General features: G+C 39.5%; 1 protein-coding gene across 8 annotated transcripts in view; it reads right to left on the bottom strand.

Moving 5' to 3' along the window:
* The window catches only part of CCDC141 (coiled-coil domain containing 141), a 158335-nt gene that overhangs the window by 41103 nt on the left and 100332 nt on the right, over positions 1-16900 (bottom strand). For all 8 annotated transcript variants that reach the window (XM_043524935.1, XM_037912984.2, XM_043524934.1 and 5 more), the window contains 5 exons: positions 15464-15643; positions 13973-14098; positions 12812-13000; positions 12327-12506; positions 9595-9744 (listed from right to left, as the gene is read on the bottom strand). In XM_043524935.1, the coding sequence (XP_043380870.1) occupies positions 9595-9744; positions 12327-12506; positions 12812-13000; positions 13973-14098; positions 15464-15643 (825 nt within the window). The remainder of the gene's footprint in view (positions 1-9594; positions 9745-12326; positions 12507-12811; positions 13001-13972; positions 14099-15463; positions 15644-16900) is intronic.

Consider the following 16900-nt stretch of genomic DNA (forward strand, 5'->3'; position numbering starts at 1 on the left):
GGGGATTAAAAACACTATAGATCATAAAGGAAACTTTGTGCCCTCCGTTCCTCAGCAGGTAAAACTATAAGTCAATGTTTCTTTTCAGTAGTGGAAAAATCTTGCTGAATGAACATGAAACAATATTACACATAAATCCTTGAAAATATACCTGTAATATAAGCATTCTTGTAATAAGAAAAATTTGCTTAATTGCCTAAGGCCAGCATAAAGCCCTACATACCACTTAAGCCACGTGGGCATGGAGGGAATAAGGAGAACGATTGTATAAGGGATGCTTTGCACCTCCTGCATGTTGAAGGGGATCTATGAGTCAGCTAGCACAGAAAGGGATGTTTTGGTCAAGGTAGGAGCCAGTGGATACTTGCTTAGGGTTAAATCCTGGCCCCCAAACTTTCATTGACTTCAGCAGGGCCAGAATTTCACCCCATATGAGGTATGCAGAGGAATTTTGTCTGATATTCCAATTCAAAGGCTGAAGTAGTGGCCATGGAGATGCTGTAAATCCCATGACCTGCCCATATGTTGAGGGACATGAGTTTCATACAGTTCCTGGATAAATAGTCTACCAAGGCTTGGATGAATTTCACCCATCGTGACTTTCCCCTACAAAATTTGATTTAGTTTGTAACACCCTAGTTTTTTAAAGGTAGGACATTATCATTACACTCAGAACTAGTCTTTGGCAACCACTCATGGGAGAGACAAAAATTAGTTACTTAACAGGAAAGGTACTTTAATAAATGTGGAACAACCTCTTCTACAGAGGGACCTAGACAAATTGGAGGATTGGGCCAAAAGAAACCTGATGCGGTTCAATAAGGATAAGTGCAGGGTCCTGCACTTAGGACGGAAGAACCCAATGCACAGCTACAGACTAGGGACGTAATGGCTAGGCAGCAGTTCTGCGGAAAAGGACCTAGGGGTTACAGTGGACGAGAAGCTGGATATGAGTCAGCAGTGTGCCCTTGTTGCCAAGAAGGCCAATGGCATTTTGGGATGTATAAGTAGGGGCATAGCGAGCAGATCGAGGGACGTGATCGTTCCCCTCTATTCGACATTGGTGAGGCTTCATCTGGAGTACTGTGTCCAGTTTTGGGCCCCACACTACAAGAAGGACGTGGATAAATTGGAGAGAGTCCAGCGAAGAGCAACAAAAATGATTAGGGGTCTGGAACACATGACTTATGAGGAGAGGCTGAGGGAACTGGGATTGTTTAGTCTGCAGAAGAGAAGAATGAGGGGGGATTTGATAACTGCTTTCAACTACCTGAGAGGTGGTTCCAGAGAGGATGGTTCTAGACTATTCTCAGTGGTAGAAGAGGACAGGACAAGGAGTAATGGTCTCAAGTTGCAGTGGGGGAGGTTTAGGTTGGATATTAGGAAAAACTTTTTCACTAGGAGGGTGGTGAAACACTGGAATGCGTTACCTAGGGAGGTGGTAGAATCTCCTTCCTTGGAAGTTTTTAAGGTCAGGCTTGACAAAGCCTTGGCTGGGATGATTTGATTGGGGATTGGTCCTGCTTTGAGAAGGGGGTTGGACTAGATGACGTCCTGAGGTCCCTTCCAACCCTGATATTCTATGATTCTTAATCCATTTGTTTGGGGATACTTGGGGAGATTTTCTCCAGACAGCAGGTTCCCTAATAAGAATAATTTTTTGTATAAAGTTCATTCTAGAGAAAACAAGCATTATGTGTTACATAATCAGAATATTATTGCAGCTGCAGGCAGTGTATTAGTTGTATAATAAGGAAGGTAACGTTTAAGGCCCTAATCCTGCGAAGAGCTACACAAGTGCTTAATTTTATACACAGTGAGTAGTCTGATTGTCTTCAATGGGACTAACAGTGTGTAAAGATGTTCATAACTCTTTGAAGGATTGAGGCTTAATGTTGTGTCAGTGCTGGAGTTTTGGTGAAATTTTTCAGACCCATAGTTTATTTGCCAAAAAAATGCAGTTTCAGGGTGACCAAAACAATCTGAGAATTCGGCAAATAGTTTTAACCAAATCCAAAATGGGGGGTGGAGGAATTGAAATAGTTGAAACGGTTCATTTCAACATTTTCTAAATGACACATTTTGACTTTGTTTTAAAGCAATGTTTCATTTTGAAACTTAGCTAGATTTATTTTTTAAAGGATAAACCACACCTGTAAAACAAAACAAAATGAAAAAAAAGTAATTTCAACTCAAACAAAATGATTTGTTTTACCCAAAATATTTTTGTTTAAGTGAGAAAAACAAAAAATATTCAGTTTTGGTTCAACTAGAAACAATTTTTGTTAATATAATTTAAATATGCACAAAAATCATGCATACAATATTATAATATCAATTTATTTTGTAAATAGTGCTCATTACCATGGCATCTAATTGTCTAGGCCTGTTATGGTTTTATTTATATATTTATTTTTACTTTTTCAGTGTTGCTTTGGGTTCATTTTAAATGCTCTGTTATAAAACATATTTGGGGCTTTGTACAATCCTGTTTGGTTCCCTATATAACAACTTGCCCTATATATTCAGTGAGATTAGCACATCGAATATTTTGTTGAATTCCACTAATATTTTTTTATTGTTTCAGTTATTTTTCCTTGAATCTTATATAATTCTCTGATTTATTTACAACTGTTAAAATGTTTTTTGCCTATTTACTAAACTATATACCTTTAAAATTTTTTTTAAGGGATAGCCCACAAGAGACATGAATGAACCATTTCTGTTTATGATGTGCTATTATAATTATAATAAGACTGCTTAAAATATATTTATGGTACCTTATAAAAGACATTATTAGAACTAAAATTTAATTTTGAAATAAAAAATTCTAACAATGTATAAGTAATACAAAAAATCTAAAATGGAAGAACATAACAGAATTTAAATGCTTTTTTAAAATGGGGGATCCTCCCACCCCAAACTTCATGTACCTTCACAGATTAAAGACTTCTGCTTTTATAAGATCTTGTACACTACGGCTGTATGAAATAAATTGTTATAAAATGATTTTTATCTAGACCAAGCGACACAAAGTAGATGTATAAAATTCATTTACCAGTCTTAATGATCTAGTTCCTGATCTTCTTCCTACAAACACATACTGGAGAGTAACTTTATTCACTTATGTAGTAACAGTGGGCTCAGGATCAGGCCCCCAATTTGGTATTTAACATGTTTGAGTTTTTGTGTATTTAAGAGTCAGTCAGACATATACTCAAAATCCAAAGAGTAACGAATGCATGTTTTGTAGTTACTGTAAGCACAGTGGCTACTCATACATTATTATTATTACTTACTAATGTTAATCCACCAAGGGACATATTTTTCATTTGCATTTTATTTAGGAGGATAACATTCCCAGCTAGCACATGATATCAGCAATGCACAGACAGATGGCATTGACTCAGTCTGAGAGAAAGGAAGGGAATTCTATCATCGAGTGTGAGCTCCAATTAGTTAAGCTGTTCATCCCTCCTAATTACAAAGAATAATACATCTACGGTAAAGCACCATGTTAATAAAGGCAGGTGTATGGAATGACATTTTGTCTTCAAAATACAAAATCTTCATTTTAAATCTAATTTGGAGGAAAATCCGCAGGACTGACATACAGATGAGTAAGAGTTTATTTTGGTTTACTTTCAGAGCTTATACCCATACACTACTAATCATTTATAAGGACAGAGGCTCTCCTCCTAGCACTATGGGTATGTGAAATGAGATCGCCTTGTTTCAGATAAGATGGTTCATGTGTCAAAGGTCTGCAGCTGCTGTCACTCTTCTCTCTCAGCCTCAGTGGAAAACCAGCTCAAACTCAGGACCATACACTGCTCCCTGTCGACGCATGCAAACAACTACTATTGACATCAGCAACTGCATGCTCTCATTGAGGGCAGTATACAGCTCTGAATATTTAGAAGCAGAGAAATCTAACCTTATCTCAGTTCTTCACCCATTTACTGCAAAATGTAATGTGAAATTGCTAAAAGAACTTTTCCTCCAAATACCTACATGATTTCAGCCTGCTGGTTTAATGGAACTTTATCACTTAGTGATCTGACCATAGTCTCATAGTCCTTATTCATGCAGCTGTTCCTAACTATAGTCTCCTGTGTCATAGGTGGAGAATGATGGTGGAGGAGGGGGATGGCTGCTACCACTTGCTATGACTTATCACACAAGAAGCACAAAACAAACACTAAAAGCAGGGCATAAAGCTGCTTTAAAAATGTTTTTGTTAACTGTAAAGTTTAAGAAAACCATTTTCATCCATGTCCAAGATTCTTCCGGAGGCACTTCAATGAGGCATTCTCCTCTCCTTTTTCACTCCTGTAGTCTGGGTATTAAAATAGGCAAGAGGGTAGGTGGTTGAAAAGAGATTTTCAAAGGGTAGAGACAAAGGAATAAACAGAAGCAAAGCTGGCTAGAAGGTGGGGAGAGGAAAAAGATACCCTTCAATTTATCACTGGAATCTTGTCAAGTAGGCAAGGTGCTGAGAACCCTCAGCTCCCACTGACTTCAGGAGGAATTAAGGGTGCTCAGTACCCCTCAGGAGTGCTAAGCACCTTGTAGGATGAGCCCCAAGCACCAAAGTATACCTTCCTATAAATTTGAGGAATATAACAAAATGGGGGCTTGGGGAGGGGTGAGGCTCAGTTCAAGGTACATTACAGTACAGATTATCTGCAAGGTGGTTTGCAAAATTATTCCCTGCTGAGAAAGGTCTTTTTGTTGCAAAGGTCAATTTGCAAAAAGAATTAAGTCATTTTTAATTTCATGTGCATTAGCTGAACACAGGGCTACATCCTGGAGTTATCACAAGGTCTGAGTAAGGGCAGCACATAGTTGCACTATCCTAGAAGCATTTCAGTGAGTCACAATTCGACCCTGGCTCTCCTTTGTTTAGGGTAGCCCTATATCTAGCACAACTTACTTCCCTGGCTGGACTAGCTCAACTATACTGGCTGATGCACTTGGGAAGTGTGGAGGGGTGCGGATGCGAGACAAGACAAAGCTCTGCCTGTATCCTTTCTCTGCCCCCCATGTAGACAGAAGAGCAGTAGCCCTGTAGGGGCTGTGCCCCCTTCTTGTGCACGGTAGCCCAAGTAGGCAGCTAAGGGGGATAAAAGACCTTGACACCTGCTTCAGACATTACAAAAGCATACAGGGCATGAGCTCTTGTTTTTGCTTTTGCAAGCGCTCTTTAAAAAGAAACAAAAAAGACACAAATGTCTTTGTTTTGTCTGCAAGACTCTTGCATATTTTACACATCTGAACATAAAATTGTTTCCCTGCTTTTTAAAGGAGCATTGATCCTTTACTAGTAGACCAGAGTCTAAAAAAGAAACCCATTGCTTCTGACCTGAATACAGCACTTTCAGATACCAATAAGTCCCTGATCCTGCAAACACTTCCAGCATGTGCTTTACACACATGGTTAAACTTGTCACACTAAAATTAAGCATGTGCATAAGTGTTTACAGTAGGGTCTAAAACTGCTGATCACAAACTGTTTTGAATTTACATTTGAAATGTGATGTTGCCGATTGGTAAACTGCAAATAATTAGGTTAGGTGGTTGCTGTTACTGTACCGTTTGACAGGCACTAACAACTGCTTCCTGCTACTGACAGATTAAGTGAAATGTTTACTGATTTACATGTGGTAGATAGCAAAGGAACTATTATTTGTTCATGTGTGCTTGTTGTTAAGAATATCAGCCTTACTACTGATGTTTAATAAATATATTTTAAAATAATAAATTGCACTATTTTAAAACTCTTAAGAACAAACTCACAACTTTTACCCTCTTGAACTAATTCAGTGTCATTGATTTACTTGGTATCTATGTAGTTTTAGTTTTAAATGTTTAATGAAGAAAATTGGCAATGGATTAACATGTATTCAGGTACAATTATCTAAGCATTTGTACAGGAAACATCCTCTGTGCTAAGTAATAACGGAAATGGAAACTAATTAAAGACAAAGGCATCAAAGGGGCTATTTAGCATTATTTCAGTTATATTAAAATCAACATTCAGTTAGGCCATTGGGTGATTGGCTGAGTGGGTTAATGCCTATCTACCTTCCCAGCTACTTTTATGCCTTAATTGAAAATATACCGTGTAATTATTTTTACAGGGGGTTTCCATTAGGTTTGAGAACCTAATGGGTTGACTGTATTTTGCAAAGCAGCTGCTCAAGAGTACTGGTGAGTAACAAAAAGAAAAGGAGTACTTGTGGCACCTTAGAGACTAACCAATTTATTTGAGCATAAGCTTTCGTGAGCTACAGCTCACTGCATCGGATGCATACTTGGGGGGAGAGAAAACCTTTTGTAGTGATAAACACCCATTTTTTCATGATTTGTGTGTATAAAAACAAACATCTTCCGTATTTTCCACAGTATGCATCAATGCAGTATGCAGTATGCTTCAATCTCTCTGGTCATGCGATTACAGACATGAAAGTTGCGATATTACAACAGAAAAACTTCAAATCCAGACTCCAGCGAGAGACTGCTGAATTGGAATTCATTTGCAAATTGGATACAATTAACTTAGGCTGGAATAGAGACTGGGAGTGGCTAAGTCATTATGCAAGGTAACCTATTTCCCCTTGTTTTCCTAAACCATCCCCCCCCCCGTTCCTCAGATGTTCTTGTTAAACCCTGGATTTGTGCTGGAAATGGCCCACCTTGATTATCATACACATTGTAAGGAGAGTGATCACTTTAGATAAGCTATTACCAACAGGAGAGTGGGTTTGTTTGGGGTGGGGGGGGGAGAAAACCTGGATTTGTGCTGGAAATGGCCCACCTTGATTATCATACACATTGTAAGAAGAGTGATCACTTTACATAAGCTGTTACCAGCAGGAGAGTGGGGTGGGGGGAGAGAAAACCTTTTGTAGTGATAACACCCTTTTTTTCATGATTTGTGAGTATAAAAACAAACATCTTCTGTATTTTCCACAGTATGCATCCGATGAAGTGGGCTGTAGCTCACGAAAGCTTATGGTCAAATAAATTGGTTAGTCTCTAAGGTGCCACAAGTACTCCTTTTCTTTTTGCGAATACAGACTAACACGGCTGTTGCTCTGAAACCGGTGAGTAACAAGTGCACCAACATTTATTTCATTTAGGTTTTGGGGACAGAGGAGCATGAAAGTAATTTCTCTCTTGCTTATGCTCTCTCTGGGTAATCCAAAGAGTAAATAAATAGAAATATCATTTTATTTAGCAGGCAATCACATCCCCTCTGCCATTACTATGATCACTGCAGAATCCTAGGAACATAAGAATGAAACCAGACGTCCATCTAGTCCAATAACCTCTCTCTGGCTGGTCTTAGATGCAGAGCTGTTTGGAAAATGGTTTTTTTTTTCCCTGCAGATAATCTTCAGTTTTCAGTCGAAAACTGAAAATCAGAAAAATTTTGGCTGAAACCTAGAATATTTTGTTTGTGAAATGCTGCTGCGATGCTTTGTGCTCCCATTCTCCTCTCTAGAATGGGCTCCCTGGTCAGACTACATCTCCCATGAGGTACCCCAGTTTCCCCTGCCCCACAATGAAGAGAGGTGGTTCATACTGGCAGTTGGCTGCAGTGGATCATGGAGGATGAAGTCCAGGGGGAGAACCTGAGCCACAGAAGAGACTGGGAGCATGAGGCACCCAAACTACGACTATTATGAGGCACCACAGTGTTACTTCAGAATCAAAATAATTCAGTTTGGGGGCATTCCGTTTTTCAATAACACCACTGAAATTCTCCCTGAAAAGTAGGCATTTTAAATAAAAAAACCCTGTTTAATCAAAAATCCAATTTTCTGCTGAAAAAACAGTTCAATGGAAAATTTTCAACCAGCCCTTCTGAGAAATGTACAAGATTCCCTTAAATGGACAATTATGGATTAACCTATTTCAATTAACCTATTTCAACCTATGTCAATTTCTTCCTAATTTTGATTTTTGCTCTGACTGCTACCCAACGAACTGTGGATGTTCTCATTATCTACATTAAGTGGCTGACCCATTTTTAAAATCCTAACCTTCTTGACCTCTATAATGTGTAGTGTCAAAGAGATTTTTCGTTCATTGGTTTTAAATGTTACCATGTTCCTGTTTGATGAGAACAGGGTAAATATGAGTGCCCCATTTATCTTTTCTATACCATTAATTCGTATGCATACTCTTTCTTGTCCCCTCTTATTCATTCTCAGTTTAAACTAAACAGTCCTTTCAATCTATCAAACCTCTATTCATTTTTGTTGTTTATAATTGAACTGCTATTTCTGCTAAATATGCAAGGATATTTTATTGTTATTATTTATTAGTGGTATTTGTATTACCATAGTGTCTAGGAGCCCGAACCATGGAATAGTACCCTATTGTGCTAGGTGCTGTACAAACATAACAAAGAGCTGGGGCCCTGCCACAAGGAGCTTCCAATCTAAGTAGGGTGCCCAGAACTGAACACAGCATAAAAGCTTTCAAAGCAGCATGTATGTTATTTTAAAAGAGCTAATTGTAGTACAGCACATTGGAAATGTGAACCTTAAATTTGTTTTGTTGACTCTGTTAAAGGTGACCTGCCAGGGGAAAATACATGGATCTTATGTCCCTTTAGTTTCTTTGTGGTGTATAAAGAAAGCCTGAAAGGTTTTGTTAAAAATAAAATGAAATAATGAAAATTTGCTTTTTACATTCAAAATCCAAGATATTTCTACCCTGGAAGATGCTATGGTGATTGGCAAAATAATGACATTCTGCTATCACAAGAGATAAAGATTAAAAATGGATCAATTGATAGGCTAAGTGACTTTTAGTCAGACTGGTTAATGGGTTTTTTTTCCCCTCCTTTCTATGTTTTGATTTTACTTCAGTGCCTAATGAACACTTGGCTGAAAGGATGTCCTGTTAAAGTCTCAACACTGCTGCAATTTAAGGTGTCAAACCACATAGCCGAGGCCCCCAAAATTCCTCCAAGACCCAAGGAAGATCAGATGTGACATTCTGATATTTCTAAAGTAAAAAATGACTAAATGTTTTGTTTTGTCTTTTTTAATGAATGCCTTCTGGTCTTGTTTATACATAATTAAAAAAGGAGGGGTTGGTAAAAAATCATTTAAAAATCCTTTGCAGATCACATTTAAACCTCTAATTAGAATGCTGATAATTCTTTTTAACGTGAGGAACGACAGTAAAGCTACATGATACATAAAATACTGCATTTGTTTGAGGCTTTACTTTAAAGACATTTATAAACCCAAGCAACTGAACTGAACCAGATTTAGATAAGAGCTATGCTGCACATCTGAACCTGAGAAAGTGCAGCTGCTATATTTGCATCCCTCTTTTTTTGTGTGAAAGCCATTAATGTCAGCATGGTAGCTTCACGTAGATTTGAACACAGGCTTGGATTTTAAACATAGGCCATAGATTTTGCTGTTTGTATGTGGATCAAGGGCTGCTGGTAAGATGAAAATCTACTTTACTGTATATGTATGTGGTATTTGTGGGAATACCTAAGCCGTAACACACATTATAGCACACAACAGCTTTTAGTAATTTAATCTGTTCTTTTCACCAGACCTCATTTATCTCTTCTCTACTTGTGCAGTACTGGAAGTTGTGTGACAGTTCCTCCTCATACTTATCTGCTTTGGTTCTCCAGTTAATGCTGTCACACTCCAGAGTAGCAAGCTCCTGCTGTAGAGTCTTTATAGAAATATTAAAGCAGTTCTAAAAAAAAGAGAGAGTAGAAAATGAAATAATTATGAGCTGGATGTGCTGCCTACACAACATAGCAAAAGTCTAACTCTTATGACATTGCTTAGGGTTTAAAATACAGAAAATGTTTCTGCTTTATCTTAGACTTAGTCAATTAAAGTGGGAAAGTTTTCTGAGTCGATTTAATAGGGTGTCGTGGAGGGAGGAATGGTTATTACAAAGGGGGTTAAAAATCCACTCGGATGTGGCAAGGGGCGCAGGTTTTGGGGTGTTTTATCAAGGCAAACAGTGTGCACAAAAATGGTCCACTGCCTGGACACAAAATGGGGTTGTGTGACATTACCTTCTTCGAATTTTCCCCCATTTTAGTTGCGGAGGTGATCTGGGGATTGGAGTTGGCTAATAAAAGGGTGTGTTTCTGGTGCGACATCATGGCAGTGGTACAGGTTATCAATCGCCAAACTTCCAGATCACACAGGGTTATGAAGTTGGTAAGGGCATTTGTTCTACAATGCTTAACCTTCAACTTCTGTTTTTCTTCAAAGCACGTGCCGGGCATGGATAATGGCATAGCAGACGCTTTGTCTTGTTTCCAGTTTGACAGATTTTGTGAGCTTGCACCAGACACTAGCAGTGAACCCGAGCAGATGCCACTGGCTCTCTGGAACCTCGGAATGTGATGTGGTCAGCGAAATGGAGATTTTTGGCTCCAGCTTACAAGTTGTTTATTTTGTTTTCTTTTAAGGAGTCTTGTCAATTCAAGGATCCAGAGAAGGGGTTGCCTATGCAGCCCTCCGTGGAGGGTGGTTGTTGCAGTACTGGGTCAAGGACAAAGCAACTGCTGGTGCCCCTTGATGATCATACATAGGACAATGGGTTCTTTCTCCCCAGTAGGGCTTCTAGGCAGGAGGCCATTTGGAGATGTCTGAGAGCCCAGCGGGGTTTGGGGGGAGGCAGCCAAGCAAATTGCTGGTGTCTCCTTTTGGCAGATGTTCAGTGCAGTTACTCCATAGGGAGGGCAGCCAGTGACCAGATAAATGGCCTGGTAAAGGACTTAAAGGGAGGTACTGGATAAAGGAATAGAACAGGGGAGGGGGTTGGGGACTCCCCTGATTGGTACGGCAGGTAGCCAACCCCCCCGTTCTCATAGCCCTCCTTAACCTTCTTATGAGGGTGATGGATGGTAAGGTCCAAGCCATGGGTCGGCTGGGGGACCTGGATGGAAACAAAGGGGGGCTGGTGGAAGCCCTGGAGAATTGATTTGAATAAGCATGGATTTGCCTTCACCGTACACTTTATCTGCCAGGTAGTCCCAGACATCTATATATAACAAAGTTGCGGCCTGATTAAAACCCATAACAAGTCTCCTGTCCTTCTTGCGGTGTACCCAGACAATAGAAAATGAAATAAATTATGAGCTGGATCTGCTGCCTACACAACATAGCAAATGCCTAACTCTTATGACATTGCTTAGGGTTTAAAATACGGAAAATGTTTCTGCTTTATCTTAGACTTGGTCAATTAAAAATAAAATTATTTCAGAGAAAGAATATCTATCCCAGTGTGGGTAACATTAACCATTAAGGGCTAGATTAAGACATTGCTCCTAGCCTATAGAAAGGGGAAATATGGCTGCACCACCCCATAAACAGTCTAGGACAGGAACTGTGGTTCAGAGTTGCAATTCCTGCCCTGGAGCCCCCAGGTTCTGGCCAGTCCCCTCTCCTCTGTTTATGGGGAGTAGTGGTGCCTTAGAGCCTTCTCCCTCCCTCCCATGTGCAGACTGGCGACGTGGATAACTTGTGAAGGGGGAGCACGGGAGTGCTTTGTGCCCCCTTTCTTCCCTTCCACAAATATATAGGGCAAGTGACAATCTTGCTAGGAAGGAATAATACTTTCCTAAAACGATACCCAATTTCACTGGGAAAATGAGTCTCTGGAGAAAGGCTAGAATCCAGTAATAGGATGACATTTTTATTATATTTCCCTGTTTGTTCTTTCACCATAATTTGTTTATAAAAGAATACGGATACAAAACCACCTCTAAAAAGTAGCAGGAGTCTAAAACTTACATACTTTAGCAGCTGTCAAGAAATCAGCTATTAGGACCTGATCTGCACAAAGAATATCAGGGAGCAGGAAAGCAGATTTTCCATCTCCTCCCTCCAACATTGACTGTATTCACAGAACTCATAATTTAAAAACAAACCAAAAGCCAAAAACAAAATAGTGAGATTTCTGAAAAACTAAACATGTTTTCTCTGCACCACAATGATTCATAAAGTTAGTGGGACTGCTGAACAGTAAGCTCCACTGTTGAAGACTTCTTTTAGTTTGATGCAAAAGAAAAATCTGCAGACAAATCAGAGTCACTACATTAAAAATACATTTTAAAAACATAAGTGTGAAAATGCTTAACCATTTTGCTTTCTATTTTTTCTGCCCTCTTTTAGAAGAGTTATTAATGCTATGAATTAGTTTTTTCCCAGGGCATTAATGAGTTGTATGCACATCAAGAAGTCAGTCAGATAGCTCTAATGCTTCAGGCTATAATATGCAATGCCAAATTTACTGATCATTCAGATATTACTTACAGAATGCTGCACTGCAGAAAGGCTGTCCACTCCTAGGGTAAGAGCCAGTTTATATAGATGTCCGATATGCGCATGTTTTTCCTGAGTATTAGCAAGGTGGGCTTTAGCTTGGTGTGCATCATCAGGGATCTCACTTGTTTCAGGAATCTCCAGTTCTCCTGATTTTATGAGCCATTCCAGCTGGAATATGTTTGAAATAATTTGTTAAAGGAAGTTACACGATTCCCTTCCTCATCATCATATGTTGACATAATAAAATGTGTAGGGATAGGTCCGAGGCACAGAATTTGTGATTTAGATCCAGAGTTTGAGCTCACCAGGTTTCAGAGGATTTCAGATCCAGAGTTTCAGTTCAGTCCCACAGGTGGGTAAATGTTTTTAGTTTGGGGCAAAACAAAGATGACAGGTAGTACCAGAAACAAAAAGAAATTAGTTGCAACAGGAAAAAGGTATATATTTTTAAGGATAAAGATTATTATACTTACTTGTTCTTTGACATGATGGAATTTGACTGACTTGTTGAAAATTTCATCATATTCTGTCAATCTTTCTTTTATCCTCTGCTGAAGATGAGTAAGCTCATTTACCTTCTCAGAATTTTCTTTAACAGGAACTCCTTTTAGGCTCAGCAATTCTGATAATTTTACTGTGTATTCAACCTCAGCAGTTAGTTGCTAGCAAATAAACGCAATAAATTACTCAGATTTGCAGGAATTACTTTTCATGTATTTTTTCATCAAATGTAAATTAGGGATGGGGAAACTGTCTTAGAAAAAAAATGCCATCCTCTTCTCCATGCTTTTCTGAATCTTTCCTCATTTCTAGAAGTGAACCTGAACTTTTTAGAAATGGATCTGAACCAAAACCTCAGATCCATAAACCCCTACAGTTAGGAAAGTCTGGACCAGATCTGCATTTTGAGCTGTGGACAATCAAGTTTTTTGTTCCCCACATTTTCAATTGCCCCTGTACTTCAGGATTCTAGCAAGGTCAAGAACTGTAGCGAACAATATACAATGAAAAGGGATCTTCCTGTAGTATCGACACTCCTTTCTCATTGTCAGATTGATATTAACTCGTTGGATACTAGAGACTTCACAGACGAATGTCACCTAGGATCTGGAGTTTAGAAGTGGCAACTAGGGGTGCTGTGCTAGGAAGCAAGGAGGTCTTCTGGATGCTGGAAGGCATGACAGGTGGGACTCAAGCCTGCAGAGCATGAATGAGAGGAATGGGAGACAGAGAGACTTTCCTGGAATCAGGAGTTGTAATGTGGAGGAGGTAAGAAGCTCATGTACAGAAATACCCCAGCCCCCAAGCAGTTCTGCAACTCCCCAAGCACGGAGCTGGGATGTCCTTTTTTTGCCCTTGTGCACTGGACTAATTTTTCTTCTGTATATCCAGCCTTTCCTTGTGCATCGTTCCCAATTTGCAGCTAAAATTGTAGGTGACGTTCTGAGGAGTTAACACACCACAAAAGACAGTTTGCATACACAACCCTATATAGAGTATAAAATGTAAAGCCTAATCCTGCAAAGACTTTTTCCAGTGCGCAGCCCCACTGAACTCAATGTAAATGTAACTCTTTGTAGGATCAGGGATTTGCAAAGAACTTTCTTTCACTTTGGATCTCACCAATTTCTCACCTGAAACTGTTGTTTCATTTGGTTAAATTTTTGTTGTAGTTCTAAGAGAATCTGAAAGTTACTCCCAAGGTCAACTGCTGCAGCAGGTCTGAGACCCTCCTCAAGAATCATTAAGTTATGAGTAGTCTATAAGAAACAGTGACACAACACACGAGTACATTTTTATCTGCATTAAACAATTTACATTTCATTGAAAAGCTCATTTTTGTAAATAAAGTAAAAATAAAAAAATTCATCTAAATTCTGTCAGTAGAATTCCATAGCGTGATAGTACACCTGTAAAAATGGTAGATCCTAAAGATAATGTAAAGGAAGCTGCCGCCTGTCCTAAATTTGTTTTAAAATGATAAATCTCAATCTGGTGCAAATCCTCTGACATTCTGAAGGGCTACTGAAGACTCTAAGCACAGTGTAGCTGGAGAGATTCACATGCACTGGGGTGAAGGGAGGCTGGAAAAGCGACGCACAATGGAACCCCATAGTGCTTTCTCTGCAAGAGCTTGTAGAGTGGTTTAGCAATAACTAGGTTGGGGGTATTAGTGGATAAACAATTAGTCAGATGAACTGAATGCATCTGATCAAGGGAGCTGTAGCTCACGAAAGCTTATGCTCAAATAAATTGTTTAGTCTGTAAGGTGCATCAAGTCCTCCTTTTCTTTTTGCGGATACAGACTAACACGGCTGCTACTCTGAAACCTGGCTAAAACATGTGATACTGGTCGCATAGTGGACTGCAGCCATCACTGTAGCTGCTGAAGTAATCTGCAATCTTCCCCTGCGCTAGAGAAAATCCTTTTCTCATTAACCCCTCCATAGCCCATTTACTCTGGCTTTATTCACAGAACTAGGATTTGGTTTACTGGAAGTAATTAATACAGCTGAAGTAACTATTCAGCCACAATCATGCCAGAGAAATAAATGTGTGCTGTCTGGGAAAGTACATTTAAATGCTCTTCTTTTCAGTACAAATACATGATTAGAAAATTGTAATGTGCTTGTAAAAAAAACTAAGAAGAAACCCATAACATTTATAAGCATTCTACTTTTTTCCCCTAACACTGTCTCTTTCAACAAAATATTTGTAAGCTTAAAATTCGGTAGTGGTGTCAGAGTCCTTCCCCACACCCAAAGTTAATGCTATGCATTATATAAAGCAGTGGTTCTCAAAATGTTATCTTCAGCAGCATTTTATGGTGTGCATGACACAAAAATGTTAGAAAAATCAAGCAGTTTAATGCAGCAAACAGAACTGGCTGAAACTGTTTCAAAATTACGACCAATTAAATATTGAAAAACAATGAAAAAACAGGAAGCGTTTTCGGCATGTTTCATTCAACAGTAGCAGAAAATAAAGTTGGGGATATTAAAGGACCTATTCCATAGGGTGATCTCTCTTCATGGTGAGAGAACCACTGACAGGTGATAATTTCAGACTATTAATGATGCAGAAATGTTTGCCAAAGCTGTCTTCTTCAAATATGTTTCACTTACTTTTTTAAATTGCTCTTTAAATTTCCAACATTTTTGTTTGATGGACTTTACTTGATTGATATGGAGTTTCCATGTTGTCCACAGGTGCGTCAGCTCTTCCTTTTCTTTATTTAGTTTGTCAATAGTATCTTCAGTTACTTGCACAACGTTTTCCAACTTTAATATAAGATTCTTATTCACCTGGTAAATAAACGATAAATGCATTTTCATTTTCCCCAAAGAGAATAACACATTTTTTGCAAGAATACAAAACAAATTTAGAGTTTTTCCCTCAACAAAATTTAAAAGAGAGCAGAAAACAATCAGTATAATCCAGCATAATCATTTTGGAAATTCCTGGTTGTTTGTGTGCGTATAAATGCAGTGGTTATAGAGGACTGGGTGGCTGAAGGGAGTGGACATTGGAGGCTGGTTCTTTGGTTCAGCAGTGACCAAGAATTATCACCTTTTGATGACTGCTTGATGGCCATGCAAAAATCAGGTGGAATCTTCAAGACAATGCTTAATGGACAGTGTTCAACAACAGAAAAACTACCAACTGTGACAAAGTTCCTCCTCTACCTTGGTGGGTCCTGCGCTTATTGGCGGATTTTGCTCGCCTCAGAGATTCACAGTAGCCCTCAATTTGGCCACTTTCGTGGCTCAAATCTGCTGTTCACTCAGATAACCTCATCATTGGCCAGCATGGGGAAAAGGAAGGAGAACAATCTCCACAGTCTCTGCTGGTCTACCTAGTGGATCGGGGAACAGACTAGAGACCTTCCCCTCTGGTGGAACTCACAGTCCAGTTCGACTCCTCCGGTATCAAGGAGGGATGGGGGAAACCCGGGCCCACCCTCTACTCTGGGTTCCAGCCCAGGGCTCTGTGGATTGCAGCTGTCTACAGTGGCTCTTGTAACAGCTGCGTGACAGCTACAACTCCCCGGGCTACTTCCCCATGGCCTCCTCCCAACACCTTCTTTATTCTCACCACATGACCTTCGTCCTGATGTCTGATAATTCTTGTACTTTTCAGTCTTCCAGTAGTACACCTTCTCACTCTCAGCTTCTTGCACCTCTTGCTCCCAGCTCCTCGTACACACCTCACTAACTGGAGTGAGAGCCTTTTTAAGCCAGATGTCCTGATTAGCCTTAATTAATTCTAGCAGCTTCCCAATTTGCTACAGGTGTCCTAATTAGCCTGCCTGCCTTAATTAGTTCTAGAAAGTTCCTGAGTGTTCTGGAACCTTCCCTGCTACCTTACCCAGGGAAAAGGGACCTACTTAACCTGGGGCTAATATATCTGCCTTTTATAACTCTCCTGTAGCCATCCAGCCCGACCCTGTCACACAACATTGGCATTAATTCACACAGTTGTTGGAACTTTCAGCAAAGAATTGAATGGGACTGAAGGAGAAACTACTTACTTATCCTTAGATGTGGTTCCCTTTGCACAAG

This window comes from Chelonia mydas, chromosome 11, assembly GCF_015237465.2.
Source record: "Chelonia mydas isolate rCheMyd1 chromosome 11, rCheMyd1.pri.v2, whole genome shotgun sequence".
Lineage (NCBI taxonomy): Eukaryota > Metazoa > Chordata > Testudines > Cheloniidae > Chelonia > Chelonia mydas.